Genomic DNA, 23757 nt, shown 5'->3' on the forward strand with positions numbered 1-23757 from the left:
GGAGTATCAGAACCTCATTTTTGACCAAATATTATTAATTATAATTGTATTGTATTGTACTGTGGCCCTCCCTTCACTGTAAGATCCCGAGGTGTGTTACAGCATCTATCTATCTATCATCTATCTATATCTATCATCTATCTATCATCTATCTATCTATCTATCATCTATCTATCTATCTATCTATCTATCATCTATCTATATCTATCATCTATCATCTATCTATCTATCTATCATCTATCTATCTATCTATCTATCTATCTATCTATCTATCTATCATCTATCTATCTATCTATCATCTATCATCTATCTATCTATCTATCTATCTATCTATCTATCTAGCTAGCTATCTACTATCTATAATCTATCTATCATCTCTCTATCTATCTATCATCTATCATCTATCTATCTATCTATCTATCTATCTATCTATCTATCTATCATCTATCATCTATCTATCTATCATCTATCTATCTATCTATCTATCTATCTATCTATCTATCTATCTATCATCTATCATCTATCTATCATCTACCTATCTACTTGTTAAATTTGTATCCCACTTTTTCAATAGCATGCTCCAAGGCAGATCAGAAAATAAACTATACAAAATAGAAAATTGAGGGTTGGCACTTCGTGACCTCAAGTGCTTACAGCCAGACATGGCACAACAGAGTAGTCCTTGGGCCCTCCCTCTGTGTGAAGACAAGTGTAGAAGACTGCCTCTACCTTTGGATCATTGCCCAGGCTGCTTTCCTGGATGCCCTTATTTTAATGTGTCTGCCCATATAGAGTAAGGCGAAACCAGCCACCCTCATCTGAATGCTAATAACCTTGTCCCAGAAATCCTGATTAGGAAGCATCATGCCTAGCAGAGCCTGTGGGAGCTTCACCCAGAGAGACTGCAGAGGTCTGCACACCTGTAAAACATGATAAGTGCATATGCAATCCCCATACTGCATTTGTTTTGCTCTGTTTTTTAAAAAAAACATACACTATACGAGAGAGCAGAGGTTCCCAAACTGTGGTCTGTGGACCACCAATGGTCAGTGAGCTTCATTCAGGTAGTCCATAGTATGTCTGTAAAAATACAATTAAAAATACATTTGAAAATCACACAGTGCTTGCAATAAGCTTCCTGAACTGGGGTGGGTGGAAATAGAAAGGCAACCCATTTTCCCCCTTTCTGATTCCTTCTCTTTAGTATCTACTTGTTGGCACAGTAGATCCCTTCCTTTCAGGCTTTCCTTCCTTCCTTCTTCTCCCAATTCAAGCTTGTTTTGAGTATGTGCTAGTGTTCACTTCCAGGCTCCATCCTGTCCACATGCAAAACCTATACAGTACTTAGAATGGCTTTGTTTGCCACGGGTAATAACCAGCAGTCTTAATGGGCTACTCCTTTCTGCACATTGCTGCAATATATTTGCCAGTCTCCAAGGATTTGGAAGTGGAGCAGAGGTGTGCAGGGGCACCCTGCTGTTCAAGCAAGAGTCCTTATGCTGGCTTCTGCTAGCACACCAAAGTATTTGATTCTGGTCTTTAATGCCTAGAGAGCAGAGGGGTCTGAAATGAGGATTTTTGCACATGAACGGCATTTCTGAAAACATCTCTCACAATCGCAAATAAGGGCAGGGACCAGAACATAAAGAGAGTCCTGGTAAATAGGGACACTTGCAAAATACAATTCCGCACATTTGAATGATCAATTTCCTTTCTACCCAATGTTACTTACTCACCTAGAGGTCTCCTTAAGCTTTCTGCTACATTTTCCTTTCCTTTCCTTGCTGTTCAAACACTTTTATTCTGCAAATAACAATTGGCTCTTTCTTCCCATGCCCACACACCTCCAAAGTACTCTTTCGTCCTGTTAGCAGAATAATAAATACACCAAGTTCCAAGGCTCTGAGGGCTGTGTGCGTACAGCGACAATCCCATCCCCCTGGGGCTTTGTGGCATGACTGAAGCATAAGTGCAATGAAACCTAACTCTGGGCTCATCTAAACATACCTTTGCTCTGCATTTCTAGAGACAGGTCCCAGCTTTCCAAGTCCATGTCCAAGCACTCCCCGCCCTGCAGCACCTCCCCCACAAAAACCTGAAAGCAATTAATCAGAAAACCCAAATTGCTGAATTATGGCTGGGTCAGGGAGAAGCAATGACCCTGAGGTGGTAGGAGGAGGATGAAACAACTGGAGATGGAGCAGTTGTCTTGGCGCTTTTGAATTAAAATGAGCTGTGTTTGTGTCTGTTGCTTTCCCCATTAATGATAGGTTTTTTAAACACCTGGCCCTGCCTCTTGTGTTACTTGGGAGATCAGTTAATACTTGGGGGTCAAGGGAAAGATCCCCAAACAGTATTATGGGGAACCAAGGGTTGCATGCTACATCCATTGCCCCTTTTGTCACAGAGTGCTATCTTTGCCAACAAAGCATGTGAATAGTGTAAAATCATCCTAATAATAATAATAATAATAATAATAATAATAATAATAATTTATTATTTATACCCCACCCACCTGGCTGGGTTTCCCCAGGAACTCTGGGTGGCTCCCGACAGAATAATAATAATAATAATAATGCAACAAAAAATCAAACATTAAAAACTTTCCTAAACAGGGCTGCCTTCAGATGTCTTCTAAAAGTCATGTAGTTATTTCTTTGACATCTGATTGGAGGGCATTCCACAGGGCGGGTGCCACTATCGCGAAGGCCCTCTGCCTGGTTCCCTGTAACCTCACTTCTCGCAGTGAGGGAACCACCAGAAGGCCCTCGGAGGTGGACCTCTTCAAAGCAGTGTCAGAGCTTCTGCATGGGGCACTTAATCTGGATCTCTATTAGAAACCAAAGACTACAGCTGTTCCATAAGCTGGCATCTTTCAGAAGACACCTCTGTCTTCTATAGCTGTAAACAAGGCCTACGATAGGTGTGAGGGTCCCCAGACTCCAGCCGATTCATAGAGAGGACATGGGTGCAATTTAGGAGCAGAAAGCCTCCCAAAAATGTACACACAATTCCACACAGAGTTGCAAGCAAGAAGGACGTGTTGGACTTCATAGTATATTTGTTATGATTTATTTATTTATAGGCAGATCACTTCACTATTTACAGTACATGAATGTAGAGATTCTACAGTCTTTGTGATGTAAACAAGTAACTCCACGGCAGGGGAGTTTCAAAAAGAAGCCAGTTCTGAAGTATTTACACAATTTAAAATAGAACTTTTATATACCTACCAGATAGATATAGAGAATACATTGAGCAATTTGGTTAAATCATCTACGAAACTATAGAATCTGACAATGTAAAAATACAAGAAAACGTTCTCTCATTTAGAAGGTAGACATTGAAATCACACTAGAAAGAAATATTTCTTTTAAAAAATGACAATAACAAAGGAAAGGCATAAGAATCTATGCCGATTAAGGTTAAAGTATATTACATAAATAAGGACACAACAGAACACAACTGGGGGGAAATTAAGTGAAATATAAAAATCTTCTACTATTTTTTTTAAAACAGTGAACTAAAAACTTGATTTTATTGATTACAAAAGGGGTCAATCCTGCTGCTTTTACTTACCAAGAAATAAGTTATCACTTAGTTAATACATGTAAAAGAGAAGCAGAATTGGCCCCTTCTAATTATTAGCAGTGTCCTCTTCAAAAAACAAAAAAAGTAAAATCTAGTTTTTATTATAAATAACATAGCAAATGTGCCCCTCTTTTAGGTGAAATTCTTACACCTTTCTTAAGAAATGCATCAATTTAGTCTCCTTCACTCTCTCTGGCTCACATACACTCATAAACACACGCTGCAAACAGTGGTATTAATTCACTCTTTTTCACTTTTCCAATAAATAATGCCACCTAAAGCACCAGTGGCTGCATTAAAACCAGACTCTCCAGGGGTTTGCCTTGTTATCCACATCAGACATAGTTTCCCCCATGAGGAAATGGGAAACGTTTTGATTTTTGGGGGGGGGGGGCGGGGACCAAAAACCTTCAGTGTAAATTGACCCTTCAAAAATTCAGTAGGCTAATCTAGTAGTACAGGTGCATTTTTCTGCATATAAAACTGTGTGAAAACTGGCCTACCCATTCTCTTCAATGTTGTGTAAAGCTTTGAAAGACAGAATTCTGCCATAAGAATATGGAGCAACCTTATTTCTTTCTATTTTTTTGAGCTCCATTTGCTCATTGGATCACAGCCTAGGTAATGGATTGGGGAAACCTGTGACCTTTTGAATGTTGTTGGGCTCCAACTCCCATCAGCCCCAGCCAGCATGAACCATGGTCATGGATTATGGGAGCTGTACCCCAATAACATCTAACAACACAGGCTCCTCCATCAATGACATGTGCTATGCATTCCAAGGCTAATGCATTTGATTTAGTCTGCCTCACTGGCACAAAGTTTAGGGTGACAGTAGGATACCATGATAAATTCACCCAAACCAGATTGGATAGCTTGCTCCTTAACACTAGGGCATAGCCGAGTTTTCACTGAGATTCTGCACATAACCTTTTCCCACGACATGGTCATTTTTTAGGTGCAGGGAGCGTACGGAGATGCGTTCAATCATGTGAGCCCCGCACCTGCAGTCAGGTGGCAAGCTCAGTTGCAGATTGTTAGTGATAACCTCAGTCACAGAGATCCCGTCCCTAAGTTGCATGACATGCAGCAATGCTTGTGTACTTGTTTTTGTAGCATCTATCCTACAACACATTAATTTGTTAGAGCATCATAGGTGCTTACCTCTAGTGCATTTCTGTTGTCCACTATTAATGGTAGACTTCCAGCTATAAAATGCAAAATGCATAAGCCCCCAGGTTACTTTGGGGGAGGGGGCGCACTGCCCCCTTAAGTGCAAGGAGGTACCTGCAATCATACGTACATGAAAATGTTATGGTTGGGCCAAAAGTCACGTTAAAATGATGCATGGGCATCAGTGATGTGGGGGAAATGATGCCAGGGGAAATTGTCAAAAAGCACACAAATGAGAATGAGGCCTAAACAAACAATTATTTGCAGAACGTTGATGGGAAAGCAGAAGGCTTTGAATGCTCATATTGCTAAAGTGTGTCACAAATAGACTACCCTGCTGTAAGAACAAATTGAGGAAATGCTCAGCTACAGATTAAGGACTTGCTATTTTCATCTGGCAAATGAAAATCAAAGTGTCCTTGCTCTCTGATTCCTCTAAGGCTTTTTGACATGGGCTACTGAGAAAATTGGATGCTAATCATGGAAACACATGACCAAGCTGACATGAAAGTTTCATGGAGGTAGCAAAGCTCAAGACAGTCACTCTGAGAGGGAACGTGGGATGAACATTTCCATCGACTGACAATGAAAGTGACGTTTGGGAACCCAGTTCTTCTGCACGCATCTTCTTTTTCTGATGCCTGCATTCACTCCTTTGTCTGGTTGCTGAATTTAGCAGGAACCATTTGCGTTTCACATAAAAGCATGGTTATTTAAAGGACCAAGGGCAAGGAAATGGCTTATGACTTATTCCTATCGTTAAGGTATTTTTCCTAATTAAGAAGCAGTTAGGAGGGACTTCTTTTTCACTCACACATACCCACCCGCACACCCCTACATATAATATAGAGATAGTTCTGTTTATTTAAAAAAATAAATGTCTCCCTCATGATTGCCTTTCTCAACACACCCTCTTATTCCGAAACACCCTGGAAAATTGAATTCTTTTAATTTGCTTATTTGGTTTCTCACCTGATCTTGCAAAGGCTTGGTTTGTTTCTGCTGCTAAACGTTGTTATGGCTAGGCCTACCCCTTGGGCACGGGGTCCTTGGCTTTATGCATATTATTAAGAGAAAGAATATGGGAGAAAGTTAGGCAGACTTCGCAGAAGTATACAGAAAGCACAGGAGCCCAAGCTCTTTCTAAACAGGGCAGAGGAAGTAACCATTAAGGTAATTAAGGTCCTTCTTTAGCTAATGGGGGCAGGGGACCCTCGGCTACTCTTCTTAGCCTCAACGTGCGGCCACCTTGGGAAATCAAAATGAGCTGAACTGCACCAAGGTTTAAATCTGCCCAAACAGGTTGGCGGCAGTGATGGCTATAGCAATGTGTAAAGCTCATTTTAATTCCCCCAACCTAAATAAGGAATAAACTTCCTTTCCCCCTTTTCATCTCCAACCTGTGCTTCGAACTCAGCAAGTGAGGGGCTTCAGGCTGAGGAAGTGAGCCTTGTGAGGGACTGCACCATGGAACTAGCTCCTCACACACTAGTGGTGGTGACACTCAACTGCTGATGGCTTTGCTGGTTCCCTTGTGCACCACACTGACCCCCCACTACTGCCTCAACCCTCCTGAAAGCAGCAAGCCACCCAGCTGGCGGGAGGTCAGGGGAGGACTGCCACCCTACCACTGTCCTCACAGTATGAGCAAAATGCCTATTCTGTATTATAGGCCAGGACTGTGGAACCCACCAAGCCCATCACAGTATGCCAGCCATCTACGGAGGCCTGCAAGACACTTTGACCCCTGACCAGGCCTCTGGCAGGCTGGTAGTTAGGCAAGCCACAAGTTCTGTAGATCTGTTAAAAAGGTATCCACCCAGCTGCTCTGATTCGTGGAGATGAACTAGGACCTCCAAGTGGTCCTTCCGATTCCTGTGCCATTCTGAACTGAGTTTTGGGGTTTGTTTTTTTCACCAGCAGCAGCTCAAACTACTTCTTGCAGTGCATGTGGAGCACAGCAGCTTGCTGCTCTATGAGGACCCTCCTGGAATATACCCTGAATACAGGCTTGCTGCCTAAAATTCTCCCATCGCATATGGAGCAACTTTCCAAGCTTCTGATAGCCAAGGGTTTTTGCACTGTTTGTATCCCTGTGGCTGATACAGCTGTGCTTCCAATAGCCATTAAAATAAGCCACAGGTTACTAGTGTGCCACAACCAGCATTAGATGTCCGTGCTTTTCAAACCATACCACTCAGGCTCTACATTCAACAGTGGTGGATTTACAGCTGCTGCTGCTATACCCAGCAGCAGTCAGAGGGGCTCAATGCCCCGCCACTACCTTTTCCCTATACATGTGTGCGTTTGTGCACATGTGTGCATATTGCATAAAGTCCTAGTGAAATTTCTCACAAAAAATTAAAATAAATATTTTTATAGGCTTCAGGCAACACAAAGACCACTTATTGCACCTCTCCCTATATCTAGGATTGAGAGGCCATGTGCGTTACAGGACCTTCTTCCCTCCTCAAAAGAGCGTGTGTGTGCATGCTCTAACATCATTGGTAAGTCCAGCCTCTTAAAAGTAACTTGAGATAATAATAATAATAAAAACTGATTAAATACAAACCCATGTTTGCAAGCGATCTGCACTGAAGGCAGCTCTTTCTGGAGAGCAGAAGGAGTCTTCCTTCTCCTCTGCAGCTGCATTCAACACTTTCAGCATGCTCAGAAATTTGATGCATTTTCCATCTCTCTGACCAAAGCCAGCGGTGAACTTTGATCTACCCTTGTAACCAAGCCAGGAGATGGAAGAATTCCACTTAACTGTTGTAGGGGTGGTTACTTATTTTTCTTCTTCTTCTGTTCGATTGTTCTCTGAAAACATCAGCACAGCACAGGACAGGACAGTCCTACCCACCCTAAGTGTGTCGCTATGTACATTCTACAGTAAGCTCTATAGCAATCACATGTAAACATCATTGTGGTGAGGAAATACTAGGACAGAAAAAGGCAGAGCTACAATGAGGCACTTGTCAACAGCAGATGCTTTATCTGGGCCAGACTTTGCTCTGGGCTGATCATGAGAGGATCTTGCAATCCATCAGTAAGTTCTCGAATGGAGGTGGTGCAAGCAACATTGAAGAAGCCAATATCGTGAGGTTTATTATTATTATTTTTTTGGCCAACAACACGTGAAATTGTGACATCAGTTACTATATAAAATAAGCACTGTTGTTATTAAAGCTCCACATTAAAAGACAGAAACGATCACATAATTAGTATGGGATAACACATGAGCCGACGCCTTGACCTCATTCATGGTGTTTCTGATGCGTGTGGTCCTTACTGGGTCAATGGAATTACTCAAGACAGGCAAGCATGAGTTAGACCTAAGCCAGGCAGTTGCCAAGGTCTTTGGCAATTTGTTCCTTTTGATTCAGATTAAATAACTGCTGGCCAAATTAAGGTTGTTGCATTCTGTATACATGGGGTGGCTAAATGCCAGAGATCTTGATCCTTTGTGAAAAATGAACCAAAGACATGGTGGCTGATGAAGGTATTAGCAAGGTTATTTGGTCCCCACTTGAAAATGCTATCTCTTGATGCATCTGCTGGTTTCTTGGTCTGCCTCTCATGTTCCTGGACATGGCTTCCAAGTATAGCACGAGAACAACCATACTGCATGAGGCATTAGCATAGTATATTGTGGCAAGTCCGAGCTATGTTTGAGTGAAACAATTGCGGAAGTTAGATAGCGACTCCTTCCCACTACTCGGTCTTCTGAGCTAGAGGCTTCTACACTGCCTCTGTCCCAGCATCCCGGTTCGTATCAAAGAGCCCCTAAACTAGTTGCTTAAATCACTCTAAGACTTCCTTTGTAATGACTCCTCAAACTTCTGAATCTGAAAGAAGCCGGGGAAGAAATAAAGGAGGGCACAAGATCGTCGCCAAGAGGAAGTCAAAATGAACATCAAATAGGCAGTGACATCCATGCCTTTCTTGACAGGGAGCGGGAGAAAGAGAGAGAGGGGAAGTCGCTTCACAAGGCTTCATAGCAATGACACTATGCTTTATGGCTTATTCCACTCATAAGGAGAGTAGTGTTCAAAATGGAGCAGGGACAATCAGCTGATGAGCCATGTGCTATGTGCCAGCTGTAAGCACTGTGAACTCACTCAGCCCAAGGTGTGAGAATTCCTTTGAATTTTTTTTCTGTTGGGTGTTGCCCACCAGGCAGGAGATTTTGCTTTGGTTAGATGACCAGATGGGTAAAAAACTATTCCTGAGGCTACTGGTGATGTCATGTATGGCCTTAAATGAATTGCTTCACATTCCTCTACCTCAAACTCCCACATGGACCTGGCAAACTGCAGCTGCTATCATTAGATGGTAGATGTAATGCAAAGAAACCTCTGGGCATAATTGTTCTGGGATTGGCTCTCAGACTTTCTCAGTCTTGCTGGAGACTTGTGCTCCTGCACTACTGGTCACGATGGCTATACAGAGCTTTCAAGTTTAAAGACAGAACGCCTCTTGAGTAACAGTTGCTGGAGAGCAAACTACTGCCTTCATACACTGCTGGAGAGCATCAAAAGGAGAGGACTATTACCTTTTAGGAATCTAGTCGCCCATGGCACAAAACAGAATGCTTGACTAGATAGGCATTTGTTCTGATCCAGAGGAGCTTTTCTTTGTTCTGATCCAGAGGAGCTTTTCTTTGTTCTGATCCAGGGGAGCTTTTCTTACATACCATTTCCCTGGCAGGTGGGGCTTCACTATCTTGTGACCACTGCCAATCCATCATAGACAGCGGGAAAACACACACTCTCCCCTTGCTCCTTTTCCCTCTCTCCCCTTCCTCAAAAATGCACCACCTGAGAACGCCATTCCTATCCACCCAGAGCCAGCTCTGGACTGAGGAATCACAATGTGCCTTGTGCCATCAACAAACAGGGCAGTGGTGATCCCAGAATTCAGCCCAAACGAAACGGAACAAATGGCTTATATAGCAAGAGCACAACATCAGTTGGTCACCCCTTGGTTCGCCATGGACAGGGCTGAAGCCAATTTCAACTGAGTGGCCAATTGGAGGGCACCCTTTGGGGAGGGCCACATCTGCTGACAGGCAAGTGCCTCATTACAGTGCATAGTTAAAAATCAAGGAAGCGGTACAATAAATCTGAATTACAGTACATCTGAGCCATAAATACATTATAAGTATATATTTCTTTCTTCTATTAAAAATTAGTTTACAATCCTGATTCTATTCACAATTAACAATTTCATCATCACACACTACAGACAAAAAAAAAGTTATGGTGAACACAGCTGCAAATCCACGGCGGAAGTGGGGTAACGGGGGGGGGGGCAGAGAAAGGGGCCGGACAAGAAGGGGACAGGAGGCTTTTGCAGGCTCATCCTAACACAACCAGTCAGAAGCAAAGATACTAATGTGTGGCAGTGGAACATCAACACCATGGGGACTCACAGACAGAAGCAGCTTGTTCAATGTAAACATCGATTTAAAGGGACAGCAGTCTCTCTCTCTCTCTCGTTGTATACTTAATCATTTCTTTGAAAACGTAAACATATTGGAAGTGCCTTGACTGAGGTATTGAGGTATTCCTCAAAGGTTAAGGCTGTTACCGATGTAGGCTTTCCTGGGCCTCCTGCAGCAGGCTGTCGAAATCCATGGTCTCATATTTGCTTTTTATCAGAGCTGGGGAGGACTCTTCTGTGTTGGAATCTGGTGTCAGGAGAGAAGAAGTACACATGTTGGTCAAAGGAAAAAGCAAAACCTGTTAAGCACCCCCCAAAAGAGGCAGAGAAGAGCCATACTATGCATTCTCTCCCTCTTGGTGTTTTTTTTTTTTTTTAATATTAGCCCTCAGATATTTGGTGTGGAGGAATTACGTAATTACTACACAACAGGAACTAAGGAGAAAGGAGAATTCCCTTTGGCCTACATTTTTAAGTGGGTTAGTCAAACACACACCTTCTGGACTAATAATGTGGACTGTAGTTCAATTATCCTTCAGGTTACAATTCCCAGCTCAGCAAAACACCAAAATGTGTGTTTATTTAAAAAAAAACTTTTCAAAAATACTTTTTAAAATACAAGTGAGGAATAGGAAATTCGATTCCTGATTTATTCCTGCTGATTGTGTTTTGCAATTCATTTTTGTGCTGCTGAAACTTTTGTTTTTGTCACTGTTTATTGTGTTCTTTTTAGAAAAATAGTATTTTTTTTAAAAAGTAAAACGCCATACAAGGTTCAGCTTCATAGCATATATTAAGATAAATAAGAAATACATACACAATATATATTTCAGTATATAATTGTGTTATTGTATTAAATACAGTCTTTCCTAATCCTAAAATAACACATTGTATAAGGACCTATGATTGCCTGATGAATGCACTCTACCATTCCATTAGTCAATGAATAAGCTCCAGTTCTGTTAGGTTTCGGCCTACATTCTTTCATTGTTATATAGCTTGTAAGCTTAGTTATTCCTGCAAATTCAATACATTTTTGCCTCCCATTCTCAGTTGGAGCAGGAGCATAATCTCAGGGTCATGGGCAAAAGATTCCTGCATTGCAGGGGGTTGGACAACATGACCCTCACAGTCCCTTCCCTTCTTTTTCCTAGGATTTGAATGTTTTTTCCAATATTTTGAGTAACATTTTACAGTGTCTATAATAATGCAAGACATCAGTTCTCCTAGCTGCTTTTTGTGTGTTTGTCAATACAAATAAGGTAGGTCCTAAATATTGCGGTACTTTTTATTTTCCCTATTATATTCTTAATCTGGGATGTGTTTGGGGTTGGTTTGTTGGTTTGCCTTTTCATACAACCATAAAATACTTTTATTGTATTATATAGCTGCTGTATACTGCTTTGGAGGCCCTTCCAGTAAAATAAAAAGGCCTATAAATTGGAATATAAACAACTACAACAAAATAGTGACAAGCCAGAGAAAGTGAGCAAGCTGAAGCTCCATCGAATGTCTGTAATAACTCAAGGTATTCCCCTATTAGCTAAAACAAACCATCAATGATAATAAATAGAAGTGAACCTATTGGGCCGTCAATGAGCATTATGTACAAATGATAACAAACACAACGGGAGACAGCACAGCAAAGAAATCATCACCACTGAAACAAGGGATGGAGGAAGACGTGGACCGCTTTGGAGTGACATGGGGGTGGCTTACCCAAGTCAGTGTATCTGGTCCAGAAGAAGTGCCCAAAGCCACCGTAGCTCAGCTGGAACAAGGGCTCATTTCTTTTCCTTAGCGAGGCACCATTCTTCAAGGATAAGGCGGCATGTTCTGAACACCGATACGTGATGAAGCCATATTTATCTCCCCTGAGAAACAAAATGAAGAACTTAAGCATAGGCAACAATTTACTGCCATTTATTTGTGTTACGTTTTTTGTAAACCTCCAAAAGGACACAGCGTTTTCTCCTCAAAGAAGGTAGGTAGAGCTGGAAGGTAATAGACATCCCAGTGAGCCTTTGTGGTTAGCCAGGGATTAGAAGCCAGGTGCCTACACTGGTCTCATTGAAATGAATGGACATGACTAAGTGAGGTCCAATAGTTTCAACAGATTTACTCTGAGTAAGGCTTAGCTGAATACCACCCTCTAGTTCTCCTTGCATGCCACACTTTATAGGTCATTAGAAACCTTGAGTCCAAATATATAGGCCTCCACATTTCTCTTTATTTAGGAGAAAGGGGGACTCGTTATTTTATAATCAAGCAGATCCCTAGAACAAAAAGGATTTCAGAGGGCAACAGTCCTATGAAATAACACTGGAGAAAGCATTATGTCTCTTTAAAATCCTGTGAAGCAGCATCTTCACAGGGGGGCTCGTTATTTTATAATCAAGCAGATCTCTAGAACAAAAAGGATTTCAGAGGGCAACAGTCCCATGAAATAACACTGGAGAAAGCATTATGTCTCTTTAAAATCCTGTGAAGCAGCATCTCTTCAGATCACCATTGTACCACAGCAGCAGACACTTTCCCAAAGAACAGACATCTCCAGAGTCGTCCCCACAAAAAACACTCTCCAGCTTTCAATCCCCAAATAAGACCAAAGTCCTGCCTCTCATGTCATGCAGGATAGACAGGCTAGGTTCCTGGTGCTCAGATCTCCAAAAGTTCCTGCTGGTTCTAGCAGCGAGGGAGGGGGAAGCATAGCTTTGACCCACCTTTTATTCCTGGTCAAAACGCAACACTCAACAATCTCTCCGAACACCTCAAAGCGCTTCTTCAGTTCAGTGGAGCTCATACTGCTGGCAAGGTTTCTGATGTACACTACGCGGCTTTCTCCCTGTTCAGGGATGAGAATAATTGCTTAGGCCTGTCCTGATACAACTCTTTCTTCTTCCGACTGAACTCTTCCTATCCCCCAACCTGCTTTAACAACAAGGCAGCATGATGTTGTGTAACAAATGCACAAACTCTATCTGCTGAAACGGCTCTTTGAGGAGTAGCTGCCTGCTAGCGCTTCACGGCTAGCTTGCCTATCGTGCACCCTTTATCGTCTTATTTTATGTCTCTCTTTCAAAAGCTGCAGCTTTCCCCCATTTCAGCTTCACTACAAAGTTGCCATGGAATTACAATTCCCACTGCTCTTTGTAAGTGCCTGTTGATGAATTCAGCACCAAGTTTCTCCTGGGTCAAGAACTGAATCTGTTGCCGGTTATGTTTACTTTATTTCTTTCTAATTCATCATCTTAAACTGGTGTTGGGCCAAGAGATACTGCAAAATGTACTGTGCCACTCCTACTTGGAGTGGGAGTCAAACCAAAATTGCTTTGTCCCTAAATTCAGATTAATTTTCAAAAGAGGGAGTCAACCGATCTGGTTGGAAACCGCACCATTCCCACCTGATTTATTACAGAAGCCCCCCCACAGCAGACAGGTCACTTACAATGGCCTTTTCTCTCCTCTTCTCCATCTGTCCAACAGTTCCATCTTGACACTGCTTGCCATTTTCGTATCTGTTTGATAAACAAGAAGGCACATGAATTTAGTCCTGAATGGACTCTGGCTGGTCTGAGCGCTAAAAATCACAAGAAAGTAGAGGCACACTTGTTGCTTGCAGGGACAGGCTCACAGCACAAAGAATGCTGTGTCTGCAACAGCAGGCTTTCAAAGACAAACGCCAGCATCCAGCATAAAAAGGAGAAACAGCAAGGCATCAAATACAGGGGGGAAAGGGTGGACAGAAATAAATTTGCAGAGCCTAATAGGTTTCAAAATTTTTCTCCATGCTTAGGTACAACCAATTTGAGTCTTTGGCTTCCAATTCTGATGCAAAAGGTCTTAAAACTTATTTCTGCCCACCTGGATGTTTCTTCCCTCTTTTCCCCCTTCCATCAAGAGTATTTCTTCTGCAAAGGGAAAGGCTTGAGACATTCACACAAGGGGCTGGCAATCTAGTGGGGCAAACTGCTAATGGAAGGGGGAAGCAGATTGCTCCCTTCAGTCTCTTCTGCTACTGCCCAGGCTGTTCCCGAGGGTCCTCCAATTTTCCAAAACAGATATTCAGGGGATGCAGAGGAGAACTGGCAAAAATGGCTTCTGCTACTTCTGTAAGTGAGGGGTCCTGTGAGTGAAACTTCACTCGCAGGGATCTCTGGACCCACCCAACCCAGTCTCTTTCAGAGTAATTGTATTATCTATAAAGCAGCATGGATGTGCATGGCACCTCCTGGAGAAACATAAGCAAAAAGTCAGCACCTCTGCCAGAGGCACCTGTAAAGCAGTAGGTGCCTTTGTGAGAGAGCCGGTAAAGGCCAGCCAATGCAACCCACTATAATTTTGCTCACTACTGGTCTCCCTGACCCCAGACCCTGTGAACTCACAATTGTGCAGGGAAGCCCACCTGCTTGCTGGAGACCTGGACCTGCAGCACGAAGACTCAGAATCAGACCTGCTTCGGGAGCAATAGTGCAAACTGGCCCTGGAAAGAGGGTTCTTGTAGGGGCACATCTTGGATTCCAATGGACTTGTGCAGCACTCTTCCTCCTCCTCGTCTTCCTCCTCCTCCTCCTCTTCCTCCAGCGGGGAACCAATCTCACTGCAGCTGTCCTCAAAGACGGTGTCATATTCAGGCGTCTTGCAGAAGGCCGCCTCCCCGGCATCGAGGGCACTGTCCAAGAGGCCAAAGTGTTTTGTCAAGCTGGCCCTGATCTCCTGGTCCCTCAGCTGCTGGCTTCCCTCCTTCACTGAGGTCACACTGACGCCCTCTTGACTCTCGTGCTGGTAGTGCACATCAGGGGCTCTCCGCTTGTGTTTGTTTTCCACATGGCTCAGGGGCTCCCAGGATTTCAGGACCTTCCTCTGGAGCGAGGCCTCGGGCTTCAAGACCTGGCAATAGTCGTGGTCACCGAAAGAGCGTGAGAAAGGGCGCTTCAGCACCCCATGTGGCTCGGGGTGGGGCAGGTGGGGGGTGGACCGACTCAGGTGTGCATACAGCTCTGTCCGCACCGGGTGCTTCTTCTGCTTCTTCCCAGAGGCTGCCCTGTCCCCTATCATTGGCTGTGGCTCAGAGCTGGTGATGATGGCAGTCTCCTTGGCTGGCCTCTGGTGAATGTCTGGCTTATACAGGTCCTCCTCTGAAGGCTTGTATGGTGGTGTAGTTGGTGGTGTGAGACCTTATCTCCCCCAAGGAAGCAAAAGGATGGTCTTTCAGTACAGAAGCAGGAAAGTTAAAACAAACAAGAAAGCTGCCTTGACTTGTTAGACTTGTTCCCTCATTGTACACCGCCACATCTGTCAAACCAGAGTTTCCCAAACTTGGGTCTCCAGCTGTTGCTGGACTACAACTCCCATCAACCCTAGCTAGCAGTACAAGTGGTCCAGGATGATGGGAATTATAATCAAAAACGAGCTGGAGACCCAAGTTTGGGAAACCCTGCTGCATAACTGATTCTGGGCCAGCCGCACTTCTGTTTACAGCTAGCTTCTTGTCTTGGGGAAATGGTAATAGCAGTTCTCAAGGAGTTGGTGAGGACACAGGCACTTATGTTAGATAGCTGCCATTTCAGATGAAGGGGGTCCCTTTCCTTCAAGTCAATGGCTTTATGCAGAATTAACATCCTGAAGTCACTAGCTGACCATGAGGTCCTTGGCACTGGCCCACCTTCTCTTCACATTTTGCAGGATGTGGCAGACTCTTAAAGCGAATTCCACCCTTACCTGCAGTGCCACACAGCTCTACGGTCAGAACTTGCTCGAAACTGCGCTTTCCAAATGTTGGTTCTCTAAAGAGGAGGAGAAAAGGAGAGTGTAGAGGTCATGGAAGAGATAAGGTGTATGTTAAAGATGGAGACATCACAATTCACATACTAAACCAGAAACAAGGAAGCTGTAAAGATAAAGTGACTCTGGCCAAACCATCAAGGGTCAGTTGCCATGTTTCTAAATGGCCATGCAACTGGTAAGGACCAGAGAGCAGGGAATAGTTCCAGGTAACTATGCAGTGAAAGTTTTGCAAACTAGAAGGAAACTGCTCTCCATGACCACCCTTATATGCTACTACAGTGCCACAAATGACCAGCATATGCTAGTAAAAAGTGTATATGGGCTAATACCATTTGTGGATTTATTTGCACACAGTTATGTTATATTTTCATGCATGCATTAGGGCACAAGGGAGAAACGTGCTAAGAGGAAGGCACGCTTGGCAAACCCACACCGTGATCAACTCCTGCCCGGAAACCAATGTCCCCACTGTGGAAGGACGTGTGGATCCAGAATTGGCCTCCACAGCCACTTACGGACTCATTGTTAAAACTGTGTTTATGGAAGACAATCTTACTCGGCTACGAGTGATCGCCAAAGAAGAAGGGCAGCAAAGTTCTGAGACAGCCATGTGCCAGGTTCCTGACACCTGAGGCTATCCTCCTCCACTAATAATATGTATTTTTGGTATTTCACTTACGTTGTTGCCAAGGGCAGCGACAGACACCTTGGTGCTTCTGAAAGAAAAACAAACAGGAAAAAGCAGAATGACTCAGTGAGCCACATCCGTGCCTTTGAACTGGACTAGGTTGCTCATGAGAAAGCAGATTAAGATCAAACAAAGCAAGATTGGATCTTCTGAATCTGACATCTTTTTTTTTAACACTTAAAAGGCAGTAGGGAGATAATTGGATCAGGGTTGCAGGGCTGGGAGAGCAGGGGTTAGTCCTACCTGCCTCTGCAGTTTCCCTGATTTAAATCTGCCCTCCCCACAAGCTGCTATTGGGAAAAAGAGAGAGGCCTGTAATGCCTGCCTTTAACCCCTGCCCTCAATAATCAATAGCAGCCGTTGGGGGAGGAGGAAAGAGTTAAATTAGAGAATTGCCACAGGGAAAAGGACTACCCTCCCCCCGCCCAATACTGAAGCTCTGATCCAATTCAGGACTCTCTACTGTTGTTTTAAGATGTAAAAAGAGAGACACTGAGGGTCTGATTCTGGGTTTCCCACACCACGCCTGGTTTGCTCCTTAGTCACCTGGGTTGTAAGAAGCTGGAAGCTCAGAGTTCTAGTGTCCTCTGCAGCTCTGACAGTATAAGAGTCCCTCCACAAAGTGTGTGTAACTTCTAAAGATATTCCTATCAAACTTTGCCTGTACAGTCATACCTCAGGTTACAGACGCTTCAGGTAGCGTTTTTTCAGGTTACGGACCTGCCGAAACCCGGATACTGGAACGCTGCAGGTTGTGAATGCTGCGGATTGCGGACATGCATCCCGCATGGATCACATTCGCAACCCGAGCGTCCACTGTACTGAATTCCTCCTTTGCCACAACACTGCCACAACCCACCTTCTCTGTGCTCCATGAGCTTTTACAGGATATGTTCCCTGTGTTCAACTCAAAGCACGGGCCTTCCCTTACAGGAAGGGACAGAGCTCAACCGAAGAGCATGTGCCTTGCTTGCAGAAGGAGCCAACCCACAGTATCTCCAAGTAGGCCTGGGAAAGACCTGGAGAGCCACTGCCAGACACTGTGGACAACCCTGAGCTGCATGGACCATTGGTCTGGCTCAGTATAAGGCAGCTTCCTATGTCCCTTCCCATGTTCCCCATAAGTCCAGACTCTTACTTAGGGTACCTGTCTGATGCAAAAGGGCGCAGCACGGGCTCTCGCTTATCTCACATGCTTCGCTCTCCCCAGAGCTCTCTGGTGAGGGGGTTTGCAGCTCCATCGGGAGACTCTGATACCTGTCCTCTGCCTCTCCTGCACCGCTCACTTCGACCTCTGCTGCTGGTGCTTCCCTGTCAAAGTTCTGCAGAGTGGAGGAGCACAGGGACAGTTCTGGGGAGGCCACTTTGTTTTGAGGGGCTGTGGCCGGATCAGGGGGAGAGTCATCAAGGAACGAAAGCCAGAGACTGAGCTCAGGGTTGAGTCTTTTGGAGCGCCGCACGGCATAAATAAAGCTCTCCTGCTTGCGGCCTGCCTTCCCAAAGGCCAGCTGGGGCCGCTTTGCACAGTCCTCCTCCTCCTCCGCAGGGCTGCCGGTCTCTTCCTTCACCTCGGGCTCCGCTTTGGGGCCCTGCCTGGACTCCGTTTTCACCTCTGGTGGCATTCTGCCCGCGGACTTGCACGGCTCCGTGGATCCCGCAGCAGCCTCGGGTGGCGGAGCTCCTGGAGCCTTGGGTGGCTGCAACCTGGTCAAGGAGGCGTATGCAGGTTTGGCCAACCGGTATGGCTTGCTCACATCACACGGGAGGTCCCTGGCAAGAAGCTCCTTCAGGATGGAGAAACTGGCTGCGGGGGCTCTGGGCTGCTTGCAGCCCGCTGAGAGCTGCCAAGAGCTGGGCGGGCAACTGTCCTTGCTGCAGAGCGGAGGCCGCTGCAGGGGGCAATCCGGCTTGGCCCTCTTGGAGGGGCTGTGGAAATGCTGGTGTCTCGCATCGGCAAGGTCTGTGGGGGGCAGCTTTCTGGGGGGAAGGCAGTAAGTGTGCATGTAGCGGATGAGCTCCACAGTAGCGTGCAGCTCCTTCTCTCCAGTGCCTTCCTCGGAGGAAGACGGCGGAGTCGCTGCCATGTTGCCGCAGGGCAGCAACTCTTCACCGGAGTCGCTGTCCTCTCCATGGTGGGCGCAGTATCTCTGGGGCTCCGTGCCACCACTGTGGCACTCGTCCGGCGGCCAGTTGTCCTTTGTGTGTGGGCAGTGGGCAGTGATGGAGGTGAGGTGCTTATGAAGCTCGGTGCAGCTCCGGCTCTGAGCCTGGAGAAAACTCGGCTTTCGGTCTCGGACACTGTCCACCTTCAAGAGCAGAGGGAAAAGAAAGTTAGGCTAACCAAGAATGAGTTTCTTCCCAGCCACATCATATACAGAGTCCTCATCTCCTCATCACATTCCATGTTTGGTGGTTACAGTAAGCAACTGCAGCAGTTTCTGTAGAAATGTTTATACCCCAGAAGATTTTATGGAATCAATAATCTACTGTATATGAAGAACTATTCAGCCTCTTCTGTGGTTACCCTGGTAATTTATCAGTTACATTTCATTAATGCCTATAGGATCTGTCTGATGTAATTTTATAAAGCAACTACTTTTACCCTTTGTGTAACTTATTTGTTCTCATCTACTTTCAGAGAACTTGCAGAATTTGGCTTTTTCGTGTCAGATTCTAAGGTAGTAAATGAATGCCCTTGCATCCAAACCACTAAACTGTATTTGTCGTCTTCTTCTTCTTCCTCCTCAGCAGCCAGTTTTTTGGTAGCAAGCAGCAATACTACTTTCCAGTAAAGGTTGCTGCTTAATGCAAGCCTCACTCTGCCCTGTGTTTCAATTCCTGTTACGCTGACTGAGCAAATACTGTGAGCATTTATCAGATGATGCCTTTGACACCACTAATAATGAGGGGAGCATTCCTTACCACCATGGTCTAGGAGGCCCTTGCCCTGCCTGAATCAGAGAAGAAAATGGATGATGAAAGCTTATCTACCTATGCATGGATCTCTGCTATCTCTCAGCACAAAGCCTATGGCATATGTACACAAGCTAAGTAATGGGAGGACATGCCCGTTCTCTAAGAATCATATATAAGAGTCATCTGTGCACAACTTGAAGAGAAACAGCAAAAGCTGGGTGGAAGTTTAAATTGATCCCATCCTTATCCTCCTATGTTTGTGTATGTGTAAATATAACAGAAGAATAGGAGGGATATAACCTGTTGAGATGCAGAGCCTTGTTCCTTAGTGAATGCCCTGGGTAGGAGAAATCAAATGAAGATTTGGGGAAGCTGCTGGAAGCTAATGCAGGGTTTAAAGAACTGGGAAGGGGAGATGAGAAAGGAGAGGATGTATATACACTTTCAACAGCTCCTTTCAAGAACTGCACAGAGCAAGAGAGATCAAAGGGATTCTTCACACCCCTTGCATCAAATTTCTTTCTAGCTGCTGTATGTGGCAAATAGTATTGATTTGCCTCCCCTTTTTTCCAGTTGGCATGGAAGGGTCACTGTCTCTCTCTTTCTCCACCCCCCTCCCCACTTAGCCCTGCCTTTCCCATGCAATCTAAATCCACTTGCCTAATGCACTGCACAATTTCCATCACCCAAGTGGAAAATCTTTAATGGCATCTTGTGTGGATTTCAGGGGATTAGTTTAAATGACTGGACTGGTTCTGCAACTTTACGTGTAGCTCTCTGCCCAGCTAAAGTCAATTCAGTCAGCTGCTGGGAAGCTCCATTCTAATTTGGGGTCAAGGATGAGAGTGAGAGAGAAGAGGGGAAAGATCATCATGACAAAATTTAAAGACGAAGGGAATCTGGGGAAAATAAAGAGGCTCTTTGTACACCGCACTCCAAAGGGCACACAGATGAAAGTCTTCTTGTTTTGAGAAGGCTCACTCTGATATCACTACCAGTGTCCTGTTTTTTCTCTCTCATCTCTCCTTTAACCCAGGTATGGCCAGCTTCTGTATTCATGGCTCTTTATTCCTGCTACGCAACCCAAATTCCTCAAGGGTAGACAAACCGTACAATACAGTGGATTCCACCTGTCAGTACTGGTCTCACAGTTTATGGAGCATGTCTGCCTGGACACCGTAGCTAGGGCACTACTACAGTGGCCCAATGTGAGAGGACAGGGCTCCTGCAACATCCATAAATGTGCATGACAAACTACACTGGCTGAAATTCCCTCTCCAACACCACCATTAAAGGGCACAGGAGCCCAGATTTCTTTTGCATCTAGCTGCCCTAGCTGCTTTCTTCAAATCCCCACAGAGAGATATAAATAACGAAAAGTTTTTTTAAAAAAAATCCCTTGCCTCTTGATAAATTTAGAAAGAAAAAATCTCTATGAGTGAGACTAGGGCAAGCTTTTTTAAACCACCCCTTGATTAACATTTGGTATGTTCACAAGGGACTGCATAAAAATGCATGATGGTCTGTCAATGGATGACATTTGGCTAAATAATAAAGATTTGAAGATCCAGGGTACCACCTCAATTTTAACGGACAACAGTGACAGTAAAAAACCAGATTTAAGTCAACATGACCAAGATGCATTGTTTTTGCTTAAAGTAGTAAGCAAAGATCTTGCTTAGCTAGGCCAGGGTTCCATCATGCACCCTAAGTAGGGCTACTCCAATGGCTCACTTGGATGCTCCAGGTAGTGCAAGATGCAACTGAGTCACCTGCTGGCCCTCTGGTGCCACTGCCCCAACAGCTGCCATAAGTTCAAACTGCTCTGATGACACACATAGGGCATGGCCATCTCAGCCCAAGTTCCACATGCATTCAATGTGAAATCAATGCCACCCTCACTTTGGGCAGCATGTCATGGGCTTTCAAGCCCCAACTTCTGAATGCATCTCAATTAAATGATTGATGGAGGCTCTGATGTGCTTGAAGCACTGTGGCCAAACATGCACAAGAGGGCCTTTTTGACTGTGGCACCTTGGTTGCACAAAAGGCCTGCTTGTCTACCTCACTGCTCACCTCCTGGCACACAACCAACCCTGGGCTTATTCAGGAAAGGTTGTGAGCTGATTAAGGCTGTAGTCCTATATACACTCATCTGGAAGTAAATTCCACTTTCTGAGTAGACATCACCATGATTACACTGATAAGAGTGGCCATGGGAACTATTTTTGCCTGCTACAACCTTTTTTGTTGGTGAAAACGTTGTCACCACTTTCTGGTTTTATTGGTAAAGTTAAGCCATTACTACAAGCAACCTCAAGTGTTTTAAGGAGAGGCAAGACAGAAGTCATTTAACAAATAAATAAAAATTTACAAAACACTTCTAACAATACTGATGGGAGTGTGCCAGTGCTTACTAGGCCCTCCTGACCATACTTCTGCTGTTTAAAATGGGAGGTGAGCTGTAATGTACAACTTAGATTTAATCTTGGGTAAATATAGTGCGGTGTGCTATCTTAGGGCAAAGGTTAGGGTTGCTAAGGCAAACAATACCTTTGTACAGGGTCGCTGGGGTCTGGATTTGGGAGTTCCTTGACGCCATGTGCTCCCCTCTCTCTGAACCTCGTAGCTTGGAGGCACATTGGATGGAGAAAGGAGCAACTTCTTCAGCTGGAAAGGGAAGCGGTGAAAGAAAGAGTCGGAATTCCTACATAAATGAACAGCCACGTCTGCTTAAATTATCCCAGGTCAACCCTCCTGCTCTCCTCTAAGCAGTTGGAGTGGAGATTCAGCTCTCCCACTCCCACAACATGAGTTTTGGAAGCCACAGATGTTCGAAGAGTCACATGAATCAGGGTCATGGGGAGGCTCCAACACACGCTGAGACTGAAAGCAAACAGGGGCTTGGAAAAGACCATTTCCAAATTTATTGCCTCCTGAGTTGGGTCTGGCTTGCAGTTCCAACTAGCATTGGATACTTACCAAGACCCAGCTCCATGGAGGCTCACTGCCTTGTTGTTAAAGCTCATCAAGGTGATGACAAAAATTCATTCATAGCTACGTGCAGCGAAAAAGCCTGCATGCGTGACCATCACACATGAGGATCTGCCTGCAGGTTTTGTGCCATTTTCCTACATGGAGGTGCTGTTCATGTAGCAATTATATAGCATATGAAGAATTCCTGAAAGAGCCGCACAAAAAACAAATCATTTTTGCAAAAAACCAAACATCTTTCTGGAGAGCTCTTTGGCTGCAGGTATCAAAAGTTACTGCATAGGGGAGGGGCAATGGCTTATCAACAATACTCATCACATGTTATACAAAACATTTCACAATCCTTCTCTGGGTACTCCTCCTTAACGTCACTGGAGTATCTTCCAGCGAAACCAAGGTATGTGCCCCTTACTACCAGCAGTGGTTGGCAGGGTGGAACAGGCAATGCCTAATGTCACTGCTGCTTACTACGAGGGAGGGAGGGAGGGGCACAGAGAGCTGGTCTGGTGTGGGTGCAGTGGCGGGAGCCAATCTGATGCTCCAGCCACCATGCCTACACCATGCTGAGCTCTCCCTGCCCTGCCCTGCCCCGCCCTTCTCCATCTTAGTTCAGTGTCAGGAAGTCAGTTGTGCGGTGCTGCTCTGCCAACTGCTGCTACCTCTGTCGCCTCCTCTAAGGAGGACCAGACCTGTCTTGGCACTGAATAATCAAATCAAGTCTGATTGTGCAAAATGAACATTCTGTTGCCATAATTAAACGGTGGGACACCATGTGTGGAGTTAAGTGTCCTTCGATGGCAGAAACCCCCTAGGTACAGAGGAAGACGTGTGTGAGAGTGTGAAAATTATCCTGCCAAACCTTAAAAATTGGCAGGTCTGGGATTCTGCAAGCATGCTGTCTTCTGCAAGCATGCTGCCTTCATGGCAGCAGAGATTCAGGCACCTCCACCCCAGGCTCCTTTAAGTGAAAAGTTGGAGGGGGAGAGAGATAGCTCTCTGCAGTTTGCAGTTTGAAGAATCATGGGTGTTGTTGTTGTTGAACTGGCTTCTAGATAGTGAGGTTAATTCCCACCCACCCTTTAAACCCTAACTTGTAATATATATTTTTACGGACATCCAATTTGTGTCAAGGAAGCAAGTGCATCAGCACCTGAAAATCAATC

At 44.8% G+C, this 23757-nt stretch overlaps 1 protein-coding gene across 3 annotated transcripts in view; it reads right to left on the bottom strand.

Moving 5' to 3' along the window:
• Positions 1-6624: 6624 nt before the first annotated feature.
• Positions 6625-23757, bottom strand: part of PPARGC1B (PPARG coactivator 1 beta) — a 108214-nt gene continuing 91081 nt past the window's right edge. For all 3 annotated transcript variants that reach the window (XM_053376563.1, XM_053376564.1, XM_053376565.1), the window contains 9 exons: positions 22154-22270; positions 17832-18990; positions 16676-16712; positions 15931-15995; positions 14615-15386; positions 13658-13727; positions 12933-13054; positions 11929-12083; positions 6625-10456 (listed from right to left, as the gene is read on the bottom strand). In XM_053376563.1, coding sequence (XP_053232538.1) covers positions 10353-10456; positions 11929-12083; positions 12933-13054; positions 13658-13727; positions 14615-15386; positions 15931-15995; positions 16676-16712; positions 17832-18990; positions 22154-22270 — 2601 coding nt within the window. In that variant the 3' untranslated portion in view covers positions 6625-10352. The remainder of the gene's footprint in view (positions 10457-11928; positions 12084-12932; positions 13055-13657; positions 13728-14614; positions 15387-15930; positions 15996-16675; positions 16713-17831; positions 18991-22153; positions 22271-23757) is intronic.

This window comes from Podarcis raffonei, chromosome 2 (assembly GCF_027172205.1).
Source record: "Podarcis raffonei isolate rPodRaf1 chromosome 2, rPodRaf1.pri, whole genome shotgun sequence".
Classification (NCBI taxonomy): domain Eukaryota; kingdom Metazoa; phylum Chordata; class Lepidosauria; order Squamata; family Lacertidae; genus Podarcis; species Podarcis raffonei.